General features: G+C 39.3%; 2 protein-coding genes across 2 annotated transcripts in view; both read left to right on the top strand.

Moving 5' to 3' along the window:
• The first annotated feature begins 9,864 nt into the window (after window positions 1-9,864).
• timm10 (translocase of inner mitochondrial membrane 10 homolog (yeast)) lies at window positions 9,865-15,037 on the top strand. Its single transcript, XM_008295152.1, has 2 exons — window positions 9,865-10,057; window positions 13,151-15,037. Exons 1-2 carry the CDS (start codon window positions 9,987-9,989, stop codon window positions 13,344-13,346), a joined length of 267 nt encoding a protein of 88 aa, XP_008293374.1. The 5' UTR covers window positions 9,865-9,986; the 3' UTR covers window positions 13,347-15,037.
• A 189-nt stretch (window positions 15,038-15,226) lies between these two features.
• unc93b1 (unc-93 homolog B1, TLR signaling regulator) overlaps window positions 15,227-26,224 on the top strand; it is an 18,050-nt gene continuing 7,052 nt past the window's right edge. Inside the window, exons 1-8 of the mRNA XM_008295149.1 lie at window positions 15,227-15,341; window positions 17,526-17,642; window positions 17,767-17,908; window positions 18,830-18,983; window positions 19,064-19,225; window positions 22,050-22,179; window positions 22,314-22,407; window positions 24,270-24,394. Coding sequence (XP_008293371.1) covers window positions 15,339-15,341; window positions 17,526-17,642; window positions 17,767-17,908; window positions 18,830-18,983; window positions 19,064-19,225; window positions 22,050-22,179; window positions 22,314-22,407; window positions 24,270-24,394 — 927 coding nt within the window. The 5' untranslated portion in view covers window positions 15,227-15,338. The remainder of the gene's footprint in view (window positions 15,342-17,525; window positions 17,643-17,766; window positions 17,909-18,829; window positions 18,984-19,063; window positions 19,226-22,049; window positions 22,180-22,313; window positions 22,408-24,269; window positions 24,395-26,224) is intronic.

The raw sequence follows: 26,224 nt of genomic DNA, 5'->3' as shown, positions 1-26,224 counted from the left end.
TAGTTAAACTGCACAGATTAAGTTTTTTAATTATTAACAACAATAATAATAATAATACATTTATTTTGTATAGCGCGTGTCAAGATACTCAAAGTCGCTTAACAGGGTGTAAGATAAAAACAAGAACAAAACAAGTTGAATAAAAAGCAGATTTTAAAAAAAAAAACAAGGTATAAGAAGGCAGGTAAAAATTAAAAATAAAATGTAAAACAGTTAAACATTAAAAGCGATCTTGAAAAGGTGAGTTTTTAAAAGGAACTTGAATGTGTGGAGGTCAGAACAGTGTCGGATGGAGATGAAAGGGAGTTCCAGAGGGTGGGAGCAGCAGCAGCAGAAAAGGCTCCCAGGTTGGGTGTTTGGTCCTTGGTGGTGGGGCGAGGAGGTGAGCAGCGGAGGAACGAAGGCTGCGGGAAGGGGTGTGGGGCTGGAGCAGGTCTGTGAGGTGGGGGGGGGCCAGATGATGGAGGGCTTTGTGGGTGAGGAGGAGGATCTTGAACGTGATGCCTTGTTTGACAGGGAGCCAGTGAAGATGTTGGAGGACGGGGGTGATGTGATCACGTGAGCGGGTGTGGGTGAGGAGACGGGCGGCAGAGTTTTGAATAAGCGGAAGTTTTTTGAGGAGTTTGGAGAGTAAACCATAGAGGAGGCTATTGCAGTAGTCCAGTCTGGAGGTGATAAAGGCATGGATGAGTGTTTCAGCTGCAGGGAAAGAGAGAGCCGGCCGGAGACGGCCATGCTTCCGGCCATAATTGTGCTGTTTCCATTATGTGCAAGAATTTATATTGATGAGAAAAATGAGCCTACAGTGCATACAAATGCTACCACCTTGAAACTGCTTTGGGTTTTAGTGTGTTAAATAGTTAATATGACTCAAATCTTATCGAGCTCAACTTGCATAGCAAAATATGTGTGACCTGTTGCTCATTTTCTCATAGGATTGCTTCACCTGCAAAACTCCACATATGGACCATCCTCATCCCTCCACCGTCAATCAGTGCACAGGTCAGAAACCAGAAACCCAGAACCTTCAGTCTGCTACCAGCTCCCCCAAACGACTACATCACCCCAACACCACCTCTGACTCCCAGTCATTCTCCAGCGGCTGTTTCACCCCAAACCAAAGCAGCGAGGTGGAGTCAGTGGCCCTCCTCCAGCCTCAGGGCTCTGTGGAGGAGTCAGACGAGCAGATAGAGAGGCTGCTGGAGGATATCATGATGGGCCTGAACATCCTGCCCAGCTTGGAGAGCGACTGCAAGAAGCCACAGCCGAGCCATGACGGAGCACCGGCCATTTGCCAGGTCGCAGTTAATCAGGATGACCCGGTCCAGAGGCAGACGCATGATGTTGTCAGTGCAGCAGGGTGTGTGTTCTGCGAGGATAGTGGCCATTTATCAACCGATACAGGTATGCATTTTCTTCTGTAAACATTTTTTCTTGTAATATATCCGAAAAGTCTTTCTGAAATGTGATATAAGGGCATTGTTTAACGATTTTACTGTCCATCAGCTCAAATTTAAAGGTCCCATTTGGTGAAAATCCATTTGTGTTGTGTTTTTTTTTGGTATAAACTTACAAACTAGGATGAAAATATATAAAGGTTAGTTACCATATGCTTGATCTTATATTTTAAACATAATGAGATGTACAGGATTTGCTTTTGCCAAAGTCTAGACCAGCAATTGAAGGTCTTTTTTTTCCTGCATGCAGTATAGTTCCTGCTAATGAAACAAGCAGCGATTTTTATTCCAAGTAGGGAGAGATTGCTTATTCATGTTCTCTGAAGCATGACAGAACTTAATTCATTTCGATAGTTTCACAAGAAGAGACAAAACTCAGTATTCCAAATTTGTTTTCTCGTTCGCCTGTGTTTTATTTTCATTTTAATTACACCAGGGCACCCATGAAATTTTAATATGGCTCTTTGCAAATTTACTGTTTGTTTTGTCTTCCCGCTTTACTAAAACCCAAGCAAACCTCATCAAACACTATGTTTTGTCTAAATCCCAAACATTTCAATCTCCTGTAGCTGGAGCTGGAGAATGTTTTGCTTGGAAAATTAATTTTAAAGACCTCCTCTGGTGGTAATCAGGTTTATTATCTTAGCTCTACCGTACGGTGGCTTTTCTATGCTAGAAGACACATGATGAGTAAAATAAGCAGTCAGCACCAACAGCTGTGCATTTCCTCCTTGAAACTGTAAATGACAGTGCATTGCAAAGTTGTAAACTGTGTCAGCTCACAGTCTGACCTTTCTGTATTGATTAATAAAGAGCATAGTTCAGTCTTATCTTGTCTTCTCCATTTTACCGTGAGCTAACGTGTGAACAAGTACTGAAGAAGGCAGAAACCTTGATCTTTCTCTGTGTTTGAACATTTCTTAATTTAACGCAGCAACAGACTGAGTTTAACCTGACATCTGTCCTCTTCAAAATGAATTGATGCTCATCTTCCTGCCTGTTGTACAGGCATTCATTGCTGTTTTCCAGCTCACAGCCAGCCCAGCTGCACAAGCTTTTCCGCTGTACAGCCTGATGTGCAGATCCAGCAGCAGCGCTCTCCTCTGTACGACTCATCTGATAGATCCTTGGGGCAAAGCGATGGCATGAGCTGTCAGGATGTGTCACCATTTAAAAGTCAGAGTTCTCTATATCCCCAAGCATCCACAACAACATCAGACATGCGCTCAGGTTTCTCCTCCAGTGAGCAGAAACTGCATTACCCTGCATTTCAGCAGCCATCTTCACAGGAAAATCAGCACCTTCTCGAGTTTTTGCCTCTGTTGAATGGAAATGAGACGCAGTCTGAACATACTTTTTCCCTACCTTGCCTGGACGATTTGCGGCTTCCACCGTGTCTCTCTCCATTAGGGCCATGTACCGCCACAACAAAACGTCGGCTTTTCATCGACAACTCAGTAAACCCTGTCAGTGATGTCCAGCAGCAGCCATTGCTGCCAAAGCCCCCCTGGCTCACAGAAAATACTGGATCACTGCAGTTTCCTCTCAGCGCCATCACTTGCAGAGAAAATAAAAATGCATCTGCACCACGGAATACAAACCACAGCTGCTGGTCAAACCAATTCCAGGAGTGCATGGAGCTGAGTCAAAACAATGGAGGAACGTGTGCAGCATCTTGTTCTGTGAATGCGATAGCAGCAGCAGAACCGAAGTCTGACCCCGAGAAGGTGAAGGAAAGTTTAAAATGTAAACAAGTTGATACTACAGGGGATACTGCTGCACCTAAAAGTAGGAAAAGAAAGCGTAGAAATCATCAACAAGATGCCGCCGGATCTGTTTTGGCATGCAAAGATTTAAAACTCGGCGATGGAAAAAATAACTTTTGTTCAGGGAGTCTGTCGGGTAACGATGTGCTCGTGAAGGAAGCTTCTGCCAGCTCTTCTAACGAGCAGAGCAGACTTTTAGGTAAACCAAATGACATGTTTACCATCACTGAGAGTGTAGGAAAAAAGAGCAGAGGGCCAGGGAATCTCAGCACAAGGCAGTCTCTGATCAGAACCAGGGGATATGTCAGAAAAGCTCAGCAATCAGCAAATAACACAGCCCCAGGAAACTCCTCTGCTTTGATACCTGTAGTCTGCAGAGCTAAGATCGTGAATGAGCAAGAACCGCCGAAGAAGAAACGTGGAAGACCGCCAAAAGTGAGACTTGAAGAGAACCTTTTCAAGACTGTTTCTGTCATCGCTGAAAACAGGAGCCATGATGTGGTCAGTGAGCAGCCAGCTGACAGGGATTTGCCGAAGAAGAAGGAGGATGTAAAACCAAAGAAAAGGCGCAAAAATCGGAGAATAAATGCGAGTGATGTGGAGGAAATTCCACTGAAGAACAACTTAAGTGCTGAATGTGACGGCAAGACTGAGACAGACCACAAGAATAATAATGACGTTAAAAATCCAGGAAAACTCAGTCGGCTACCGGTCATCACTCTGAAGGACTTTCAAAAGCTAATCAAACGGCAACACTCTATAACAAGGAAGTCAAAAGAAGGCCAGCAAGCAAACAAACCTTTAGGAGATGTAAGAAGTGAAGTGAAGGCTAACAGAGACGGCAGCAAATTAGACAAATCAGCTGAAGAGGAGATCATAGATATTGAAGACAGTGCAATGAGTGGAGAAGATGGTGTCACTTTCAATGTCACCGTTAATGAAAGTCACAGTCAGCTTTCCAACAAATCAGCAGCTCAGTTAAGCAAATCAAACACCAACAGTTCTACCAGTGAGGATGCTGGTTTGTCTGGTGATATAAACCCTCCAGCGTCCTCCTTCGATGTCTTGGTAGAAGATCGAGAGCCGCCACTGACGAATCCCGACGAAGGTACTGAATTCAGCTTTCTCCTGCGTTTATAGCATATTAATGTTGTGTTCAGGTTAGTTTACTTTACTAGGCACATGGGGAGAAATGAAAAAAAAAGTTTAATGATGAAATGTTTTGAATAATTTGCAGGTTATAAAGAGACACTGGAGCCGTATTCAGCCAAAGAAAACTGAAATTGTTCCTACTTTGAAATCATTTGGGGGGAAAAAATCTGGTTGTTGTTGCTAATTGAACTAAATTGCAGTGAGTGCACTTTACCTGCTAGTCTTATTATCCCAAATGACTTCTAAACAAATGAAAGAGGTAGTGTTTCCAGCATATTAAATCTAATTTGGTTGTTTTAAACTGAATGATTCCGAGCAGACCAACCTGCTCACATTGATATGGTTTCTGAAAATAGAGCTTTATCAACTCGTTATTATCCCAGCACGAGAATTATTGAGAAATATAATACTGACAAGTTAGACTGCTGTCTGTTGGTTGTTGCTGCGATATGCAAACTGTAAGTATAAAGTTACATAGGTTAGATCTAGCTGTTTCAGTTACAGCAGATCAAAGTTGTCAAGAAGATAATTTAAGAAAGTGAATGAGAAAGAATGAAACGGCTTGAAGTTGAAATTCTATACATATTGCATAATAATCCTATAAACTCTATAAAGTAATAATAATAAACTATATTTCTTTAACATTCTTTCAAAACTGGAGGTACAAAGTGCTTCACCAAATATGAAAACTTGCATTAGAAAACCTGCAGTAACAGAGCATCAGAGAAAGAATTGATAGCTTTTTAAACTGAGGCACTACCTGAGCTGTTCTGACAATCTGGATTAGTTTGTAAAAGACAAACAACAGTAAAAGCATAGTACCCCTTTGTTTGAAGCCTGTTCTTTTGGACTTTTAACAGAAATTAATTGTCAGAAATCAGAATTCTTAGGAATGAAGCTGCAGAATAAGGTTTTAATAGTGTACCCCACCTACTAAATATTATAGTGTACAGTTTTGCAGTTGCTGTAAATAAAAGTCACCATATCAGACAAACAGTGCCATACATGTTGGTGTCTATTAAACTGGGACTTGGGAATGACACTTGAAATAACTCAGTGGGACCCAACGACTACAGGGCAAAGCAACATGAAAACTAGACGTGTTGTTTCTTTAGCAGGTCGCGCTGTTTATGGCTGCTTCCAGGTTTTTGTCAAAGCGAGCTCTTCTGCACCTCTGGGACTTTGTGGGCCAGAAATGCTGATTACGTTTTTTTTTGTAACATAAGTAATCACAGAAATTCAACTTTCATTCTTTCCTTTTTTATGATTTATGGCATTATAACTGCAGGCACAGCACAGAAGACGTTTTTTTTTTTTAGTTCTCTAGTTTCTGGCCATGATTGTGCTGTTTCCATAGAGGACTTTACATGGCAGTGAAAAATGAGTTCTTGTGGCCTCACAGTGATGGTGGAGACACCTGTTGTCTTGGCAGCGTTATTAGTTGTCTGTGAGAGATTGGCCCAGTTTGGGACAGAGAACATGTTGAGGAAACATTAAAACCTCACAAAAAAAAGGCAAAATGTTTGACATATTAATCTTTTTTTTTTTGCTTTCCGTCATTTTTCTGAAGCTGTTTGATCACCTCTCATTAGGATTTCAGTAGTTTTCCAGCTGTGAGCAGTTCATCTGTTTCCTTTGTGCATTACATAGTGAGACTACACTCACACACTGACTGTATTCAGGCTGTATTATTATACATACTGTATATGTCTGATTTCAGTACATTTTGGCACCTCTCTAGTATGAGCACATTGCACACTGAAATGCTCCTCAGAATAAGTTTAGTTGTAGATTTTACCTGCTGTATAGTTTTTCAGTCGTGCTAATCGCCCTGGAGTGTTGGTGTTATACATCATCACAATCGCTTTATCTCACATCTCACTTAAATATTGCCAAAAATAAACTGTTGACACAAGATGCTGCAAAAACAAAAGGAAAAAATGTGCGCTCTTCTGCATAACTGTGAAGCCATAAATGACTCAGGTGCAGCTAACGGTCACATGGCAGCAATTCAGGGAGTTTTCAGCTGAACAGCAGGTCGAGTCGACACAGAGGAGACGAGCATGGAGACTAATTAAACCTGCAAGTAATAAAATATTTGTAGCATGTGAAGTCGCCTGTGGGCACTTAGGAAAATCAAAGAAATTCCACTTTGGTTTTGATATAATTTATGGTATTATAACAGCATCACAACTGCACAGAAGGCATTTCTGAGTTCTCTTTTTTTACCAGCCATGAATGTGCTCTTTCCATAGAGGTGCAGGACTTTAAATTAGAGTGAAAAATGTCACAGTGAGGAGAAATGTGGCTGCAGAAGAAACGCTCTTTGGGTTGCTTTGAGGGTTAAACATTGCGTTTAAAGTTGCTGAACTTCAGTAAAATGTTTGTGCCTTGACCCAAAAAACAATAAGTGTGAATGTAATAATGTTAGTTGGGCTCAAAGAATTCAAAATGTGAGTAAAAACGTAACACTAACATGCTTTTGTGTAAATAAAAACTTATTTGCATGTACTGTCTGTCTTCTGCAGGAAAGTTCTGTGGCTCAGGACGATCAGATGTGAGACAGTCGGCAGGCTTGTTCCATAGTGACTCCCACCTGCCTGAAGAGGACAACACGGCTCTGGATCAGAACTCACACCTCCGGACGCCTGAAAAAACTGGTCCAACTGTGTCAGAGCCTGACAGGATCAGCAGGACGTCAGGCTGTGATCGTGAAGAAGAAGAAGAGGAGGAAGAGGAGGTGGATATTCTGCTTTACTCCCCAGACAAAGCGCCTCAGACCAGACTGTGTGACGATGGAGTCAACAACATGGACACCACTGCAGATGAAGAAGAGGAAAACGAGATCGATGTGACCGGAGATGAAGCGGAGTGAACTTTGTGCATCGTTTTTACTGTTATCGGTTCAGCACTTTGTCTTGCCAAGTCTGAAATTCTGGTTGTATTTATGTTCACAAAATGCCAGTACCATGTATATTTTGGAGAATTTTACATCTTTCCTTTTTACGTTTTCTTCGTCACTGTCTGGCAGTTATAAGCTTTTTACATTCAGGAATTACAGTCTGGTTTTGACCCTCATTCAGTTCAGCATATACGGTTCAAATGGTTGTTTAATTTTCATCAGGAAAAACAAAAAAGTTCTCACTGTTGTTTACATTTCCCATTTTTGTCAATCATTTTATAAAGTTTACATTTTCAGTGAAGCTGAATTTGTCAGGCTGATTAATAAAAGCACTTATGTGTGACGTCAAGTTATTATTATACTGTTACTTATGCAGCACATTTAAAGTGACAGCTGTTGTTCCAAATGAAAGAAAACAAGATTGATGCCAAGAATTCACCTAAAAAGTTTGACTGTTGAGGTTAAAACCCTTCAGTGTTACTCATAGTGTGAATTAACATGAGAAATGTTCAGCTTATTGAGGATCAAAACACTGCAAAAATGATATAAAATACAACCTCAGCTGATTATAATTGATAATAAGGCTAAGGCCCTACAGTGCGAATAATAATGCAGATTACACAGAACAATTGAAGGTTTTGACCCTAAAAAAAATTGTTTTTGTGTGTATTATATATTATACATATTTAAAAGAAATGTAATATTTATTTATGATAGTTGGAGCTGGTTTTGAGGGTGAGAGAAATATATTTAAGACAAAGGAACTGACATTTATTTATTGAAGTTGGTGCACAGAAGAAGAACAAGAGCATCCAGAAGTTTTCAACAGTGTCTTATGAGATCATAAACATTGGATTGATTGGTGAAACAACTAGACCTGCCCAGCTCCAAAACCAGAAATACCAGAGTAGACAAAAAAACAACAACCACCGTGAGACAGAGATGACACAGAGTTCGTGATGAGCATGATGAGGTTTAATGTGTAGACTCACACATGAACAGGGAAGTAATGTAAAGCCATGTCTGGATTAGAAACCAAGAAGATGAACTACAGGAGAGTTCATGAGAAAAATATGTGAAATGAGGCAACCAATCAACACAATCAGTGGGTCTGCATTTAAACAGTTTATTTGGACTCTGTGTTTGTAAGGCACGTGATTATGGTTTAGTTAGAACTGTCAGTTTTTGTCTTTTAATATTTTTAGGAGCAAAAATGGATTTCTGCCAAATACAATTTTACAAAAAAACAATAATAATGACTTTAAATAGGCACAAAGCCATATAGGGACCATTAAAAACATAAAAATATAAATGAAATGAGAAAGAATATGGAAAAAAAACAATAACAGGTGTGTCCTGATGCTCATTAAAACTTTCTAATTTTTCCAATAACTTGTCCTGTTGCAGTTTGATATTAAAAGTAACTCTTTCCATCTTGAAGATATCATAAATAATATCAATCCAATCATCTGTTGTCGGTATTTCTGGTCTTAACCACTTTTAAGTGGTGGCTTTCCTGCTGGCTGCACTTCAAATATCCACTAGATAAGTAGTACTGAAGGCAACCTCAGGGTCAGATGCACAACAGCTCAAAACTTTTACAGCTTTTTAAATCTCTGAATTGACAAGCATTTCCCAGATTGATTAAATTATTCCACAAACAATTTCCTACAACTACCTCAAAACAGTGTCACATTTAACTCTTGAAGTCATGTAATTTGTACTTTTTTAGTGCAAAAACATGTTGAAAATTAATATTCTGTGTCACAGCAACACAACAATTTTCTTAACTGAGCTGCAATATAGTAATCTTTTAAACATTTATTTCGAGGCTTGACAAATGTGTGTAAGTTAAATTATTTTTTTGCATTTCTGAAAATGTTGCTCATGTACATCTGGTGGGAGAAATCAGAGGAGATACAGTCATCCTCAGATGTATTCATATCCTTCCATTAAAGAAGGAAAAAAAAACAGCTGTCACTGAAATAAGTTGAAATTGACGAAAGTAATACTTAATTTAAAAAAAAAAAATATATAATAATGATAATGAAAATCATGACATTGCTTTTGAATTGTGGTTCAACAGAAATGTTTGAAAAACAAACAAACAAAAAAAACCCCAGCATAATAGGACCCATAAACTAATATTTTGTTGAACAACCCTTTGAGCCAATCACTGCTGTCAAGTGTTTTCTGTAACTCTCAATCAGACTTCTGCACCTGTTGACAGATGTTTTGATTTTGGCCCACTGCTCATCAGCAAAGTGCTCTAATTTGTCCGGGACAGTTTTTATTTTTTTATTTTTATTTTTTTTCCAACTACAATTCAAAAGTAATGCTCATTTCACTAAATTCTAATTTAGCAATTTTTTTTATTTATTATTACTTTTTTCAGTTGCTTGTTGTTTGAGTGATTTGTGAATTTTGCCTTTTCTTTAATGGAAGGGTATGAATACATTAGAGGACGACTATATAACATGCTGTAAAACAGAGTGAAGGCGCACGGAGCGGCCACCAGAGGGCGCACCGCCTGCAGCCTTGTTTGAATCCAACTTTATTGACAGCGGAAGTGCGGGAGGAAGCCGCGCACACGTGTTTTCTTGCAGGTTTGAAGGTTACTGAAGAAGCTTCTGGGGAACCTCCGTGTCTTCTGTCCGCTGGAGAGGGTCACCAGGACGGCGTCGGTCGAGGCGGCACTGAAACGCAGACATGGATCCCATGAAGGCGCAGCAGCTGGCGGCGGAGCTGGAGGTGGAGATGATGGCTGACATGTACAACCGGTAAGTCCAGATCAGGCTAACCGCGGAGCTAGCTGTCTCTAATTTATCACAGTCTGAGGTTCTAAACCACCGTGGCCTTCACGTGTCTCCCTTAAACATCAGTTTACAGATGCTTTGTTCAAATCCTGTAGAAAATCAGCTGAAGATCCAGCTGTAGAGTCATGTTTTAATGCTACACACTGAAAGACAGTATTTCATTGATGCTCAGTCTAGAGCTCTAATTTTCTGCAGGTCTGCACAAGTCAGCATGCTCAAGGTGTCAGTAGGTCCACAAATTATAACATGAAAAAGTAAAACAGACTCGCATGTAGCATCAGAAGTCATTCAGTGTTGGTCTTCCAGTGCAATTGAATTTCCCTTCTGGGATAAATAAAGTATTTTTCATTCATTCATTTAATTTCAAACACATGATGCAGATTAGGCCTGCAGGGGATTGTGACAAACTGACATTGCCATATGTTGTTTCTTGTGAGAAATATAGGGCTTTTTTTTTTTTACCAAGTTACATGAATTAGTCCATTTCTTTATTATGGATTATATTTTATATTAATCCTTATAGAATGAATAATTGGGGTGACTTTGTAGGCAAGTGCATCTGTCACGTCAACTTTATTGTCATCCCAGCTCCACACTCAAGGTGGAATTCCACCCAAGACCAATAAAAGACTAAGATACTAAAAGAACAACCACAGACGGCATTATGTGACAGGACAAAATCTACTAAAAGACTTCATTAGGACAGATGCGTAACAGCAAAAAAAAAAAAAAACAGACATCAGTGCATGTAAAGAAGTGAGGTCGCAATAAATAAGTTAATACATATTGCTAAAAACTATTGTTTTATGTGCTCCCTGCTATGTATCGAAATTTAAAATATATTAAAAGCTACTACTGTGGTGCACATAGAGGTCAGGAGAGACAACCTGCGAAACAATAAAATTAGAGAAAAAAAAGCTGAAAAACTACTTCGTTTTAATGATTGCAAACTATTTAAAGTCTTTTTCATTTGCTTCAACACGACCAAGAATATCCAAAATAGTTCTTTGCTTTGGATGGCGGCATTCAAACCTGGCTTGTACTCATCATACAGATCTTTGTGGTGCAGATTTAAACGATCAAATGTTCTGTTTCCTTGTGTGGTGGCGACAATTCTCAAACTAACCCCAACCAGTCGAGGGAGACGTCTGCCCTCCCTGACCTGGTTCTGCTGGAAGTTTCTTCCGATTAAAGGCTTGTTTTTATTCCCAACTGTTGTCACAGAGCTGCTCAAAGGGAATCATTTGGATTTATTGAGCTTCTACTTATATTATATCATAACATCTTCATCTTACTATGTGAAGTGCCTTAAGATTTTTTATTGTTGTTATTGTTTTTAGACACTATGATTCTTTGTGTAGCCGTATAATTGCAATAAGTGAGCTGGTGTGCTCGAGAAAGAGGCAGGGACTTCATATATTTGCACGTTCTGGATAAAGCAACAGTGTAGAAATGCCATTTTAAGGCAGGAAAGGTTTATTTTCGTGGCTAATATCTGAAGTTTGATACACAAAGATGATGTTTTTAGGATCAAATCAACAACTGAGAGGTATTGTGATGTATGAATTCAGTGGGCAAAGTGAATTTGATGGGGCAACAATGAGGAGGTTTGAACACTCAGGAAGAGCGGATGATGAAGATTAGATGACTGACTTTTAAAACAAGAAGTTGCTAATTTCAGGGGAACTCCTGAAGGATGTGGATGTGAGAGCAGGACTGTTCAACAAGCAGCTGTGATGAGGTCATGTCCATGGACCCTCATCACAGCACATGATGGACAAGTGTCCTAATAACAATAATGATGACTGTTGTAATGGACTTGTATTCTGTGTGGGAGCACTACAATGTACAACCAGAACCCTAAAAGTGCACATTATGAATGTAATACAGCCATTGTGAAGTACATCAGTAATATTATTACAACTGTACAATAAATCTAATACGTCTCTAAGTCTATTGCCTTTATTTACATTTGCAACTTTTGAATGGAAATTCAGAGAAGAGTCACAAAAAAGAAACAGATTTAAGTCTTAATGGAGCTCAGTGGGAAAAACCGGCGCCATCTGCTGTTTGTTTGAATGAACTGGACACTAATATTTACAAGTGTACTGAGTGGAAATGAGCATTAGGTTGGATTTTCTGAGACATAGCAGCTGTGATGAAAAAGCTGAAACATGCACAAGATTCCCCCTCGTATCCATCACAGCTGATTACAAATCGTACTGATTAAGGCACGAATAAATATGCATCAGCTAAAATAGCTACACGTGCTGAGTGTCTTGCTTTGCAATAACACAGCTGCAATTAAATACAATCCAATAAAAACTAATAAGTTTTTTTTTGGATGTTTTCAAAAAGATGTTTAATCTGTGTGTCATGTTGAGTTTGCACAGAGTGATGCAGTGTATGAACAAAAGGACGACTTTATCCACCCTGTTGACATTCATGAACAGTTGCATGTAGTTGCTTCAGTTGCAGGGTTTTGTGCACGCTGGCTCACTGTCACAGCTCACTGAGGCCTTTTGAACAAAACAGATCATGTTATTAGCGACACTGGTGTGTTTTTTCCACTATGAAAAACGAACGTACTAAAGATATTTTACCACTTACATTTTTAATTTGTTTCCATTCTCGTCTACTCTTTGCTCTGTGTAAACACAACCTGCAGTTCATCCCAGCTGAAAAAAAATCACTGAATTTTTGTCAAGTGACCGTTGGTTGCAGCAGAGTCGCGAAACCCTTTCCAGTTGTGTCAAGGAACACAGAATTTTTTGTTTTTTTTACAGAATCTGATTAGAGCAAACTGTTAATTTTTTGGCAAAATTCTAAATGAGACATGTAGAATAAAGTGATTTTGATGAACTGTTGCAACACATCACGTATGAGTAGCTGACAATTTGGTTTTGTTTTCTGTAAAGACAAAATGCCTTTTAAAACCTCTAACCCTTCAGGAGATTAGGATGCTCAGGTGTAATGAAACCACCTGTTAAAATTGTTCTTTATTTGGTTTAGTCTTTGCATGTGGTATTTCTGACTCCTGGCTTCCTGTCCTGTCAGAATGACCAACGCCTGCCACAGGAAATGCGTCCCGCCACATTACAAGGAGGCGGAGCTGACGAAGGGTGAGTCGGTCTGCCTGGACCGCTGTGTGGCCAAATACCTGGACCTCCACGAGAGGCTGGGACGGAAGCTGACGGAGCTGTCGGTCCAGGACGAGGAGGTGATGAGGAAGGCGGCCGTTGGCAGCGGATAGAGACACTGACGAAGCAGAGCGTTGTGGGGGAATTACAAGGTTATGGGACGGGATTAGCATGTGAAGAATATGTGAAGACTTGTGTGTTTTAATAAGTGGGTGGGAGAATCAAAATATAAAGTTAATGCCATTGAGGGTCCACAGAGAGAAACTGCCTCCTCTCCAGCGTTAGAGGACGATACAAAAGGGCAGCGACGAAGGAAGCACCGGTGCAGCAGGAGGACATCTTGCTCCCGGTGGTCCGCCCGCCTCTCCGGATCTGGATTTTACGTTCAGCTCGACCTGCTGAAACTGGACTGGACATGTGATATTATTTCTGTGTTGTACTTTGTGCTTGTTTTCGGCTGTCTGGATTCCAAATATGCCAAATATCTGGTGCATTTGACAGGTTAAAACAAACGGAAAGAATGACTTAAGTGTAGTCGGTGATCTTAACTCATATTTTGAATTCTGTAAATTTTTTTTGTTTGTTTTGGGCCGTCTTTAAAGGGTTAACATGAGACAACATTCAGGTAGCAATACAGTGTTCAGTTAAAAGTTGTCTGTTATGCAGACATAGCAGTTTAATTTTCTTACAAAGAGAGATTAATGGGTTACTGAGGTGTGTTGAATCTGTGGCTTGAGTTTAACTTGCTCGATCACCATGGTAACAGATGCTGCACAGTGGCTCAGTTTCAGCGCCAAAATGTCACCAATTCTTTGCAAGACTGTGTTGTCTGAGTGATACAGATTTCCATCAAACCTTTGTAGGCACACATCAGTAATCCCTCGGAATGAAGCTGTGCAGTTGCACCTTTCAAACTTTGTACATCGCGTTGCCACGGGAACCAACAGCCATTCAGCTGACGATGCAGAATTATGGCTTTACGTTTGGTCCTGATTCTGTTTACACTGCTGTTTTTACAGATAATGGAGCTCATATTTGGAAATTGTTTAGCCTATAGGTGCTTACCATAGAGAATATACAACTGATGATAATGTAGCTTTAACAGTGGTCCTTGATTACAGGACAGTGTCAGACCTAAATGCACTTCTTCAACATCATGTTTAAATTAATGACGTTGAAGCGCTCTCACATGCAGCTGTATGAAGAGTGCACCGAGTGTTGAAATACGTATATTAAACTATTTAGTTTGCATTCCCCTCTTGCATCATTTGCAGTAACAGTGCTTCTTTTTTAGCTCTATAAATTATTTGTCATAGCTTTCTGTTCTAACAACCTGTTGCTTTTGACTGAAGAAGGTGGCACATCATCGCTGCTCCAGTTTGTGTAGAAGAAGAGTTAAATGATGCATTTTTTTTTGGAGCGTAGTGAAGAAAGCGGAACAAACCCATTTTCTCTGCTTGGAGTTACCAGTTTAGTTAAGCCAGCTAACTTAAAGGAAGCCTGGCTATGTCTCCAGGCAACAGGATCAGAGTGTGCACTTCATTAATTATGTGGTAGAGCCAGTTTGTCTTTTTATACAGGACACTATGCATAGTTTTCTCTTTTTTTTTTCTCCACCCTGGATGGTGCTGTGTTGTCAGATACAGGCGGCCTGAACTTTGTCATGTTTGTGTAGACTGTCAGTGGACCATGTTTTTCTCTTCTTTTTTTTTTTCATGTGCAAACCACAGTGACACAGCTTCTGCATAGCGGAGAAGCTGTGTCACTGTGCTGCTGTTACTCTAATAAAAAAAGAAAAAAAAAAAGAAAACTGAATGTGTTTCCTCACATCATGTGTGAAGCTTTTCATGTGGAGTTGTGTTACTGCTGCAGGGCGGAGGAGGAGCTTTATGAAACGTGGCTCTGCACCTTTAAGACAAACACCAGGGCAGAAGTGAGGAAGTGAAGATAACAAACTTTCATTTCCCTCGTGAAACTTTTATTTATACCTGAAGCTTTTGCTGCGGAAAGAGGAACCGACAGCTGAGCGGGGCAGAAGGACGCAGCTGTCCGAGTGTTGGTGCCTCTGAGCCGGACACACTTCAGCAGAGCTCCGCAGGAATATCATGGTGAGTGACTGTCAGCTTGTCAGTAGATCATGACGAGAAGTAAACTAAAGGTTGTTGTTGCTGTAGGTGCGTTTGATTTAATGCCTCATTGTCGCCGTTTTGCAGTCGATAAAGTCTAAATGTGAGTCGCACATTTGTACAAACAGACTCCGACAAAGTTCTATAAATGCAGTAATGTTAAAAAGTACAATTACACCAGGATGGAGTTTGTATTTTAAGGCCTGTGACACGATAACTGTTGCGTTTTAGAGAACAAGGCTCAGATCCTCTTTTATAACAATGTGAGTGAAGTTTCAGTTAAAATGAAAGCAGACCCGCAGGTTCAGTCACATGGATCCACTTAGAACAATGTGAGAAAGTACGGTGAGTGATTCTAATGGGATCATGGAGTCATTATCAGGAAAAGAGAAGGTTTTATTTATTTCTCCACATAGATTTTGCTTTGTGCCCTCTGTTTTTGGGCAAAACACTGGCGAGAGTTTTTTTTTTTTTTTTTTTTTTAAATCCACCCCCCCTTTTTTTTTTTTTTTTTTAGAAAAATAAGCACGTCTATAAAGCCTTTCATTATTATTATTATTATTATTATTATTATTATTATTATTATTATTATTTCTAGAACGTGTGCACGAAGCTGAAGTTAGCTTCCGATTGGACAGTTAAGGGAAAAGTTATCTTACAGCACTGACCTGCTAATTCTCTGTTTTTCCTAAAATTTAGGATTTTCTTCCATTTTAAATAAATAATTAAATAAATTGAAGCCTTAAGTGTTTTGTTTGTTTTGCATTTGGACCACTTTGGACCAGGTCTAGATCACAAATCGTTCTATACAGACAGGTCAGTTATAGACTTGATTGTCCCAGAGAGACTCAAGACTTTTAAACTCAGTCTCTGATTTGTGAAACTTTTATTCTATTTGTGAAAATACAATTTAAAAAAAAAAAAAAAGCAAAACAAACCAGGAGATTTTCTTTACTTTTATTTGCCTCTCGATCATATGAGACCAGATTCACATCAAAAGCATTATTACAGACAGGTCTATCCTGGACCAGACTGTCCTAGAGAGGCTGAAGACTCTTAAACTCAGCCTCTGATTTGTGAAACCTTTATTCTATTTGTGGAAATGCAAAAAAGGGAGATTTCCAGGTTTTTCTTAAAGGCCTAATATAGTTCTCATCTCTCTGTGTCATTCTTGTTACCAAATACTATTTAGAATAAAATTTCTACAAATCAGAGGATTTTTTTAGCCTAACTGACTGAACATGTGGTCTTATGTTATGTGGTCTACATTAAAAAAAAAAAAAAAAAGAAGCACAAAATCTCCTTTTCTTTGCATTTTCACCGACCACAGACTGTTTGTCTGATCCTGGTCCACGATGCTCTACATGCAAAGAAGGTACAGAAATCTTACCTTTGCATTTTCAGAAACAGGATCTAGGTTTCACAAATCGAAAGTGGGTTTCAGTCAGCATTAAGAGTGTGCTTACATTGTCGGACATGGTTTTACATCATTAAAGTGTGGAAAGAAATGGAGAATCAGTCACTCAGTGCTGGAAGTTAAGTTTACCTGAAGTTTTCTCTTAACTGCCGATTCAGAAGCTAACTTCAGTTTCATAAAGGATTATGTGGAGGGCTACAAATGCAAAAATAACATGTATTTTGATTGTCTTGTCAGAAAATATATAAAACATACAGATTTTAAAAACTGATCTGTGTTTGATGGTATATTTGACCAACCAGCTGTCTAAAACCCAGATATACTTAGTTTAATTTAATATGCAAGTAATAAAAACAGCAAATTTTCATCTATGCAAAGCTGCAAGCATGTAAGTGGAGGATTATTCAGTTTGAATATTGTCCACTGCAGAGAAGGTTGAGTCTTTGAAAATGGAATATCAAATGCTTTTTCTCATTTTTATTTTGATATTGTCATTAAATGCCCACACAAGTAGATGAAAATGGAAGTCAGATGATAGTGTTTTCATTAGAATTTTTAACCAAATAATACATACATGTAAAAAAGTTCTAACCTATTGTGGAATAAAGTCTGCTTTTGGCTTCCGTATATTAGTATGCAACAGTGTGACGACAACCGCAGTGTCTGCAGGCCATCGATTGGTCTAAACAATGCCAGAAGCTGTCGTGATCTGACTGCTGATCGAGTGTGCTGCTGCTTTTGGTCACCAGATGGAGGCAACTGACGGAGAAGACCTGATTAGGGACTCTGATCAGCTCATACCGCCTCCCAATGGCGGCATGAACGAACTGCTGAACGTGGGGCAGGAAGACAGCATCCAGGGCCAGGTGAGCTCCTGAGAAAAACTTATTTTATTCTCAGGTTCAGGGTGAAAGATGTTTCAGTTCCCCTCTGGGGCTTAGGAAAAGGAATATCTCATGTTGACTTAACTTTTCATCCTTCTCTCTGCAGATGGATGAGTTTTTGGGCCCCCAGGCCGAATACAACGAGGAGGAGGAGGAGAGGAAATACTACCGGAGGAAGAGGCTGGGAGTCATCAAGAACGTCGTCTCGGCCAGTGTTGGAGCCATGATTGTGTACAGTGTGTACATGGGTGAGTCTGACTGAAGAAAAGACACGTTTTTACACATTTTTTTCTTCACGTCCAAACAGAAACTGTCAATCTTTACCTTTAACAAGAATCATGAAGCACCAGCACATCACTACTGTTTCAGCCTCGTTGCACTGGCTTCAGGTACGCTTTAGGATAGATTTTAAGATTTTTCCAATCACTTTAAAGCCCTTCATGACCTCTCTCTTAGTTTTATATCAGATTTTTTTTTACTGAAAGCACCAGCATGCACTTTGAGAGGTCTTCTGTCTAAAAAAAAAAAAAGTGGCGTTTGCAGTCAGAGCCCCTGAGGCTCTGGAAGAACCTGCCCGAGGAAATCAGGTCGGCTGAGTCAGAAGTGTCTTTTAAGTCTCTTTTCAAAACATGCTTTTATCTGAGAGCCTTTCCAGAGTTTTATTTCCTTTGAATCATCTCTTTTTTTACTTTAAAAATCATCTTAAATTCTGAAAATTTTAGAACATGTCTGTTCTATTTTGTGAAGCACTTTGTAATATCCATCCATCACCTATACACCGCTTAATCCTCACGGGAGGCTGGAGTCTATCCCAGCTGACTCAGGGTGAAGGCAGGGGACACCCTGGACAGGTCACCAGTCTATCACAGGGCTACACTTAGAGACAGACAACCAAGCACACTCACATTCACACCTACGGACAATTTAGAATCACCAATTAACCTCAACATGTTTTTGAACTGTGTGGGAGGAAGCCAGAAAACCCGGAGAACCCACGCTGCACGGGGAGAACATGCAAACTCCACACAGAAAGATCCCGGTGCCCCTACTGGGATGCAAACCAGCGAATCTTCTTGCTGTGAGGCAACAGTGCTACCAACTGCTCCACCTTGCAGACCACTTTGTAATGTTATTGTTATTATTGATTGTCTTTGTATGTGTGTGCGCAGGTCTGCTACAGATGCAGCTCATCCTTCATTATGACATGACCTACCGTGAGGTGAAGTACAGCAACCTGGGCCTGGAGGACATCGACAAGAAGATGCTGATGGGCATCAACGTCACTCCGATCATCGGCCTCCTGTACACGCCCGTACTCATCAGGTAGAGTCCCCAACACAAACGCTGAAACATTTCTTTTTTATTCAAATTTTCTTGCTTTTTCTAAACATACTCGATCTCAGGTTTCTAGGTACCAAGTGGATGATGTTCCTGGCTTCGGGAATCTACGCCCTCTTTGTCTCGACCAACTACTGGGAGCGTTACTACACCCTGGTTCCATCAGCCGTAGCTATCGGCGTGGCCATTGTGCCGCTCTGGGCCTCTTTGGGAAACTATATCACAAGGTGAGGAAGAGGATGTGTATCCTAGCACATGCAGCTTCCTGAAAATCAACCAAAAAGATGCCTAAGTTTCAGTTTAACTAACTTATCTGCTACAGTATACCCAACATCATCGTTTAAAATCCAAACATATACACTCATCACGACCATTTTTCTTTGTCATAACCATCAAATCATTAGATCGCAGGTTTGCTAACAAAAATTGAAGCCCAAATACATCATTTTGTTACTTTTATTCCAACATAGTCAATGAAGGTACCCAAAAAACCTGTCACATTGCTAATAATTCCTGGATTTTTGAGTATTTTAGAATGAAAAAAACTAACAGAACTCGACAGTATATGCTGTTACCAATACAGCAATGCAAAAATACTCCTTTACAAATAAAAGTCCTGCATGAAAAAATCTACTTCAGTGAAAGCAGCAAAATGTAGTTAAAATATTAAAGCAAAAGTCCTGGTTTGCTTCCTCCAACTGGTATAATATTATCTATAAAAGCATTAGAGAGTTAAAACTGAAGCCTCAGTGTGTCAGCAGCACCTTATGGTTGTAGCTGTTGTAGGTTTGAACTACTTCATATCCAGTTTTTCAGATAATTCTCTGGACTCCAAACATCATTAATGTGAGAGAAAAGTGGGGAAAAAAACCAAAGGTCTGATGCAGAAATCTGTTTTCAGTTTTTCTCCCATCTTTCACTTTTGGTGAGATGTTGCATCATTTATTGAAATTAAACCACATAAGAAGTTTAAAGAGAAAAATCACAGCTTAGTGGAGCTGTTAACAAATCATAGATGACTGAAATGTAGAAGCCAAAAAGGTTAGAAATCACTGGTTTAATCTTTAAGAAGCTCGTTATATTGTCTATGATGTAAAACATTCATCCTAAAAATAACTAAAGCTGTCGGATCAACACGGTGCAGTAGAAAATACGATGTTTCCATCTGAAATGTAGTAGAGTTGGAGTATAAAGTAGCATAAATTGAAAATACTCGAGTAAAGTACAAGTACCTCAAGGTTCCACTGAAGCACAGTACTTGAGTAAATGTACTTCCTCATTTTCCACCACTGCTTGCTAATAGTAAACATCTTTTAAATCAAATTTAATTGGTCGGTTTTTAAGAAGTTCACTCTCAGGGGAGCACTAAAATCAGGCCGTAAAGTAGGACTCCATGAAGGGCTCTTATCATGTCATGACAGATATTCTCAAACAAGAATATTAATGATACAAATTTGCATAAAGCAGCCAACCCGCTGTAATTAAGGAGATTTTCGGGACCCCTGCGGCGTCGAGGCGAGTGGCAGTTTGCCTGGTTTGGCACTCAACCTCGAATGCTGATGCTGTTTCTGATTTGTCTCAAACCCAAACCTGATGTACATCTCTGAAAAAGCTCAAAATCTCCTAAAATTGCGGGCTCCAATGCCGACAGGCTTCAAAAGAGTTAAAAAGAAGCTGTTAGCTGCCGCCGTTTTCGAGACATTATATGTTTTAAAAACTCCACGATTAAATAATAGATTCGGGCTGCGGTGCGCTGCAGACGCCTCCTCTGATGGGCTCCAAATTGCTCCGTCTTTACCAACAGAACGCCTGAGCTGAATTAATGCACCAGTCAGTCACAACAAAGCTTTGAGAAAAGAATCATTAGCCATTTCAAGTGAGTGTTTTCATGTCTGCTCACAAAGAGGTGTCACAATATGTTGGATCGCTTCGATCGATGCGCTTCTCAAAAAGCAATTTAACGGGCCCTTTGTTGAAACTCTGTCGAACCTTGTGGGGCTGCTGTTGTCAAGCTGAGGTCTGTTTTGTTTGTTTTTTAAGGAGGGGCTTTGTATTCTTTTGAGAAGAAGAGTTGCTTTTTTCCGTTTTAGCGTCTAATGTTGACAACTTGAATTCAAAAAGCAAGATGACATGCACTCTTAGGTTGTTTACACCTCCTGTATGTAGGATTCAAAGGGTAAAGTGTAGTTGTTGAGGTGTGAAACTGACCCTCATGCATCGAGGTCAGTCGTGCTCGTAGAGGATTGTGTGATGGGTGAAAATACTTCATTCATTTACTACATGACTTTTTTTTAGCAGCTCTTGAATGAAAAATAGTGTTTCCGCCATGTTAGCACCACAAGTACAAAAATATCAACATTTTTTGGTTATCAGATGTTAGAAAGTACTTAAAAATACTGTTTTCAAAGATTAAAAAGAAATATTTTGACAAACCAGGTTTCCAAAACACAAATATATTGAGTTGAATATCACATGCAACTAATAAAAACTTTTTTTTCCCTTAAATTAAAGCATAGTTAAAGTCCACATGACGCAAAAGAAAATAGGATTTATCAGACCAGGCTGCCTTCTTCCACTGCTTCATGGCTCATTTTTGATGCTCATGTGCCCGCTTTAGGTGCTTTAGGTGCTTTAGGTGCTTTAGGTGTTGGAAAGAGATCAGTATGGACTCTCTGACTGGCCTGAAGCTGCAATACGCTGCGTTTTCCGCCACCTTTCTATCATTTGTCTATCATAAGGTTTGCACCTGTCGCCAGTTCATTCATTGTCCTCCCTTTGACCACTTTTGGACACCTGCTGCATACCATGAACACCAGATCTGCTGTTTTGGAGATGCTCTGATGCAGCCGTTGAGCCATCACAGTTTGTAAAAGTCTCTCAGATCCTCAAACTTTTCCTGCTTCCAACACATCAACTTGGAGAACTGACTGTTCACTTGCCACCTGATGCATCGCGCCGCTCGACAGGCGGCACTGAAACAAGATAATCAATGTGTTTTGTGGCCAATCAGAGTATATAATAAGTATTTCTGCTGCATTTGTTTGTCTGCAGGATGGCGCAGCAGTACTACGAATACGCCAACTACAAGGAGGAGCACGTCCAGGAGCAGAAGAAGCTTCCAAAGGGAGCGTGTCACAGCTACATCATCGTCTTCCAGTCCATCTTCAACATCATCTTCAGCGTGAGTCTTTGGTCGGGTTTTTGCTCACTAATTCTTCGGTTAATTTAAATTTTCATGCTGAATTAATGACCAAATGGTGTTTAAAAAGGTTGAAATAACCAACAGCAATCGTCTTGTGTCTTGCTTTTCTTCAGCTGAGTTTCGTCTTCGCCGAGCTGCCCATGTGTCTCATCCTCAACGGCTACCTGCAAGACAAGGACCACGTTCTCTTGAATGTCAAAAAATGCGGTAAAGACACCTTAGAAGTCTTAAAAATGAATAAACACAGGACAGACACACAGCACACGAGGGTTCAGGCCACTTTAGTGAGGTAAAATAAAGGAACAAACCAGCATTTTGGGAGCGTTTATTCATTCTTATGCTGTCAGTAGACTGAATTTGAAGCGTATGGACCTGAAGCAGAAGGTATCCACATTCAGTGTTCACTATTAAACATTTGATACCACCTTTGTCTAATCTGTACAAAAAAACTAAATGTGAAATTGACAGTTTAACAGGAGTAATGTGATGCATTATTCGTTGACTGGGGCCTGTTGTTTTCTTTATACCGCCGTTTATGTACAGATTAAGCAAATAAGATGATTTTAACTTTCATCCTGTGTTGCATATAGTCATGAGCTGCTATTTTTCAGATTTTTTTTTTTAGTTCATTTCAGCTCTGTGGTGTTTTTTTTCCCACGTGATATTTCGGAGGTTCCACAAACTTTCCAGCTATGAGCCCTGATTTTAGCCAAGCAGTTATTTTCAGTGAAAAAAGCTGACGAATCCGCTTCACCTGCCAAACCTCAAACGTCGGAAAGACTCAGTTAGCAGCGAGCTGGTGAAACAAAGCGGAAGATTTAGAAGCTGAAGAGCCAGATATTTCTCTCAGGAGGCGGCGAAGCTGGATGTGTGAATTGTCAACTTCCAAGTGTGATAATAGGTCAACTTCTGTTCCTAATTTGTTCTGCTGCTCTCAAGTAGCTGGAAATTAATTTTAAATGTTGTATTTTTGAATTTTTCTTCTTTTTTTTTTCTCACACTGTCTCGTATCACTCACGACTTTCTGTGTCACAGATAAAAACAGTGTCATAGTTTTATATAACTTTGAAGTACACGTAGTTTACATTCATACACTGTAAGAGAAATTGTAAAATATGAAACAGAGCTAAATGAATTGAATGATTAGAGTCAAGCCCACTGCCTCTGCAATCCGACTTACAGACAAGATTCAAGATTCAAAGGTTTTATTTGTCACATGCTCATACAGTATGTGCAGTGAAATGTGACCCTTCTCCAGGCTGTAACACTAAGACGTTACAAAAGGACAAATCTTTGGGCAACTACGGAAAATTAGAAAAAACAAACATACCTGACAGATTCAACCTGGAGAGAAGTGCACCTTTGTGCTATTTATAATAAAGTCTGTGCATTTGCTGGATGTAATGAAAGAAGTTTGCTTAAGTTGTATCCAGAGTTTGAATTAAAAGTACAAATAAATATAAAATGAATAACATTAAATGTTACGAGGAAAAACTTTAAATTGATAGCATGGGCATAAACCTTTATACAAAGAACTACATATTAAATTACTGATAATTGACGTTTTACATAAATCTGTATGTAATTTAGGACGGCTGAATGATTGCTGTGTAAGTAGTAGAGCACATTTGATGTATGAAAAAAGAAATTAATATTATTTGGTATCATTGCTATCATAGTTACAATAAGTGTTGTTAATTTTTCTATACAAGTTAAAAAACAACTTGAATCTACAGGAAAAAAGTAGTTATTTGCCTTATTTTTACATTTTTTTTAAAACAATATATGTATTAAAACTTGTGGGAAACTCTCGTCTTGTTTTTATTGTCGATAACAATAAGAGGAAACAGAAGTGTACAAAACCACATGAACTCTTTTAAGCCGCTGCTCTGTTTCTTTTTGTTTTTAATAACTTCCTAATATACATTTAGACCACTTGTTTGCACTAATAATGTTTTTGTTTTCTGGTTATTTCTGTAAAGCAGAGATGCAGTCTAATGTGTTAAACGTGCAGGTTGCAGGTCAGACTTTCATTTGCTTCCTATCATCTCCTCCTTTTCCTCCACCAGGAGCTGGAATCAGCGGCGTGGTTCCCGGGTTCAACACCACCGTGCTGACCAACCTACCTCGCTCCATGCTGCTCATCCAGGTGGAGAGCGTCCTCATGGGCTTCGCCTTCCTCGCCATGATCATAGTAAGATCTACCAGACGCACAATCTGACTCCTTAGAATTGTTATACTGGTATCATGGTCTTCTTGTGTTTGATCTGCGTTTGTCCGTCCTGTTCTGAGAGAAGTTCTTGCACAGAAAATAGCGACGTTCCTTCACCATTCACTGGAAGTAAATAGCAAAAATCAAGCTTGTATTGAGAGAACGTGGATGCACACAAAAAAAAAGAACTGCAAGACAGAACTGTACTCAGGTAAAACTGTGATTTGCTCCTTTTAAATTTCTCTGTGCATCACTTTTTGTTGAAATAAGAAGAAGAAGATACAAAAGTTTTATTTTATGGTTCAAGTAGCTTCGATTTTTAGATCATACGTAAGTAATGAAATAAGTAAAATTGGGCTTTTCGCCTCTATAATAAATATATACACAAATTTATAAATGTTGCATACAAAACAGAACTCTTATTTCTCTTTAAATATGATGTGATTTGCTTTAGACTTTAAAAAATACGAGACAAATCACATCATATGAAGGAACACAAATGTGTTTAAAAGCCAGGAAAGCAAACAGCAAAACCATAAATTATTCCAAAAAAAGAAAATGTCCAAACTGGCAATAACAGCAACAGGGGATCTACCAGAATCATAACTGCAAAGCTACGACATTATCAACAAAGATGCATCGGAGCCGAGAAACTCCAAGGGCTCTGAAAGGTCTGAGTGGGCGATAAGTAGATTTATCTGTGAATATGCTCATTTAAAGAACAACATCACTGTAGCGCCTGATTTTGTTAAGACTCACTGTGAAAAGCAATATTTTTAAGACAGTGTTTTATCAGCAAACCAGCTGGAGGAGGAACCTGTGGGGTTAATAAAAGCTCAGCAGCTAATGTTAGAGGCAGGTTCAGTCACATCTTTCTGCAAAAGGTGTGATCTTTCTTGGGGCAACAACAAGCTGTAAACACAACACTAAGACACTTTCAGCTCATAGGGTTGTTATGGTGAGTGTGTTTACTTTGAGTTGTGTTTCTGACCACTTCATAATTTATTAGAATTATTTATCTGCTGAATGCTCCACTATGTTCAACAGATAGCTGCTGGCTTTTGTTTTCTGTTTTGCTGGGATGGTATCATACAGGGACCAGTGAAAACAGCTGCCTGCTGCTGCTGCTAGAAATGAGACGGACAAAAAGTAATGAGACTAAACCGAAGCAGGAACGTTGTGGGCTTCAAAACTAAAACAATTAGTAAATGCAAGCAGAACTCAGAGCTTGTATTTATGTAAAATTACCAACAACAGTGTGGAAATATTCTGTCACAAGTAAAACTCATGCAGTTGAAACAATACTCAAGTAAAAAGTGTCAGTATAAAAATAAACTTTAAGTACCAAAAGTAAAAGTAGTCATAGTTCAGAATGACAGACTAATGTGTATTATTGGATTATAAGTATTGATGCATTCATCACTTTAATGTTGAAGCTGATGAATGTGTTTTATCTACAAATATTCACTTAAGTTGTATATTTGTATAAAATATTTTACCATAACTGACTGTATTTTGTACTACAAGCTGCAAAGTTATTAAATATATATAGTGGAATGAAAAGTACAGTATTTGCCACTTAAATTTAAGCTGAGTGAAATGGTAAAGTATCAGAAAAATGGCAGTTGTTAATTAAAGTAAGTCAAAATTGTACTCAAGTAGAGTATTTGAGTAAATATACTTAGTTACTTTTCACCACTGGAGCTAAAATGTTTTGTCCAACTGAGAGGTTTCTGTGTGACTCCTCTTGTATTACATATTTGTACTGTATACTGAAGATTAAGGCTGCAAGGTGGCTTGGTGGTTAACATT

Source organism: Stegastes partitus, unplaced genomic scaffold (assembly GCF_000690725.1).
Source record: "Stegastes partitus isolate 25-593 unplaced genomic scaffold, Stegastes_partitus-1.0.2 Scaffold1025, whole genome shotgun sequence".
Classification (NCBI taxonomy): Eukaryota; Metazoa; Chordata; class Actinopteri; family Pomacentridae; genus Stegastes; species Stegastes partitus.
This window is presented reverse-complemented; position numbering and strand designations above follow the sequence as displayed.

Coding starts and splice junctions, on each gene's coding strand:
- timm10 (XM_008295152.1), top strand. CDS start 9,987: ATGGATCCCATGAAGGCGCAGCAGCTGGCGGCGGAGCTGGAGGTGGAG. Junction 10,058..13,150: donor ATGGCTGACATGTACAACCG/GTAAGTCCAGAT, acceptor CTGTCCTGTCAG/AATGACCAACGCCTGCCACA.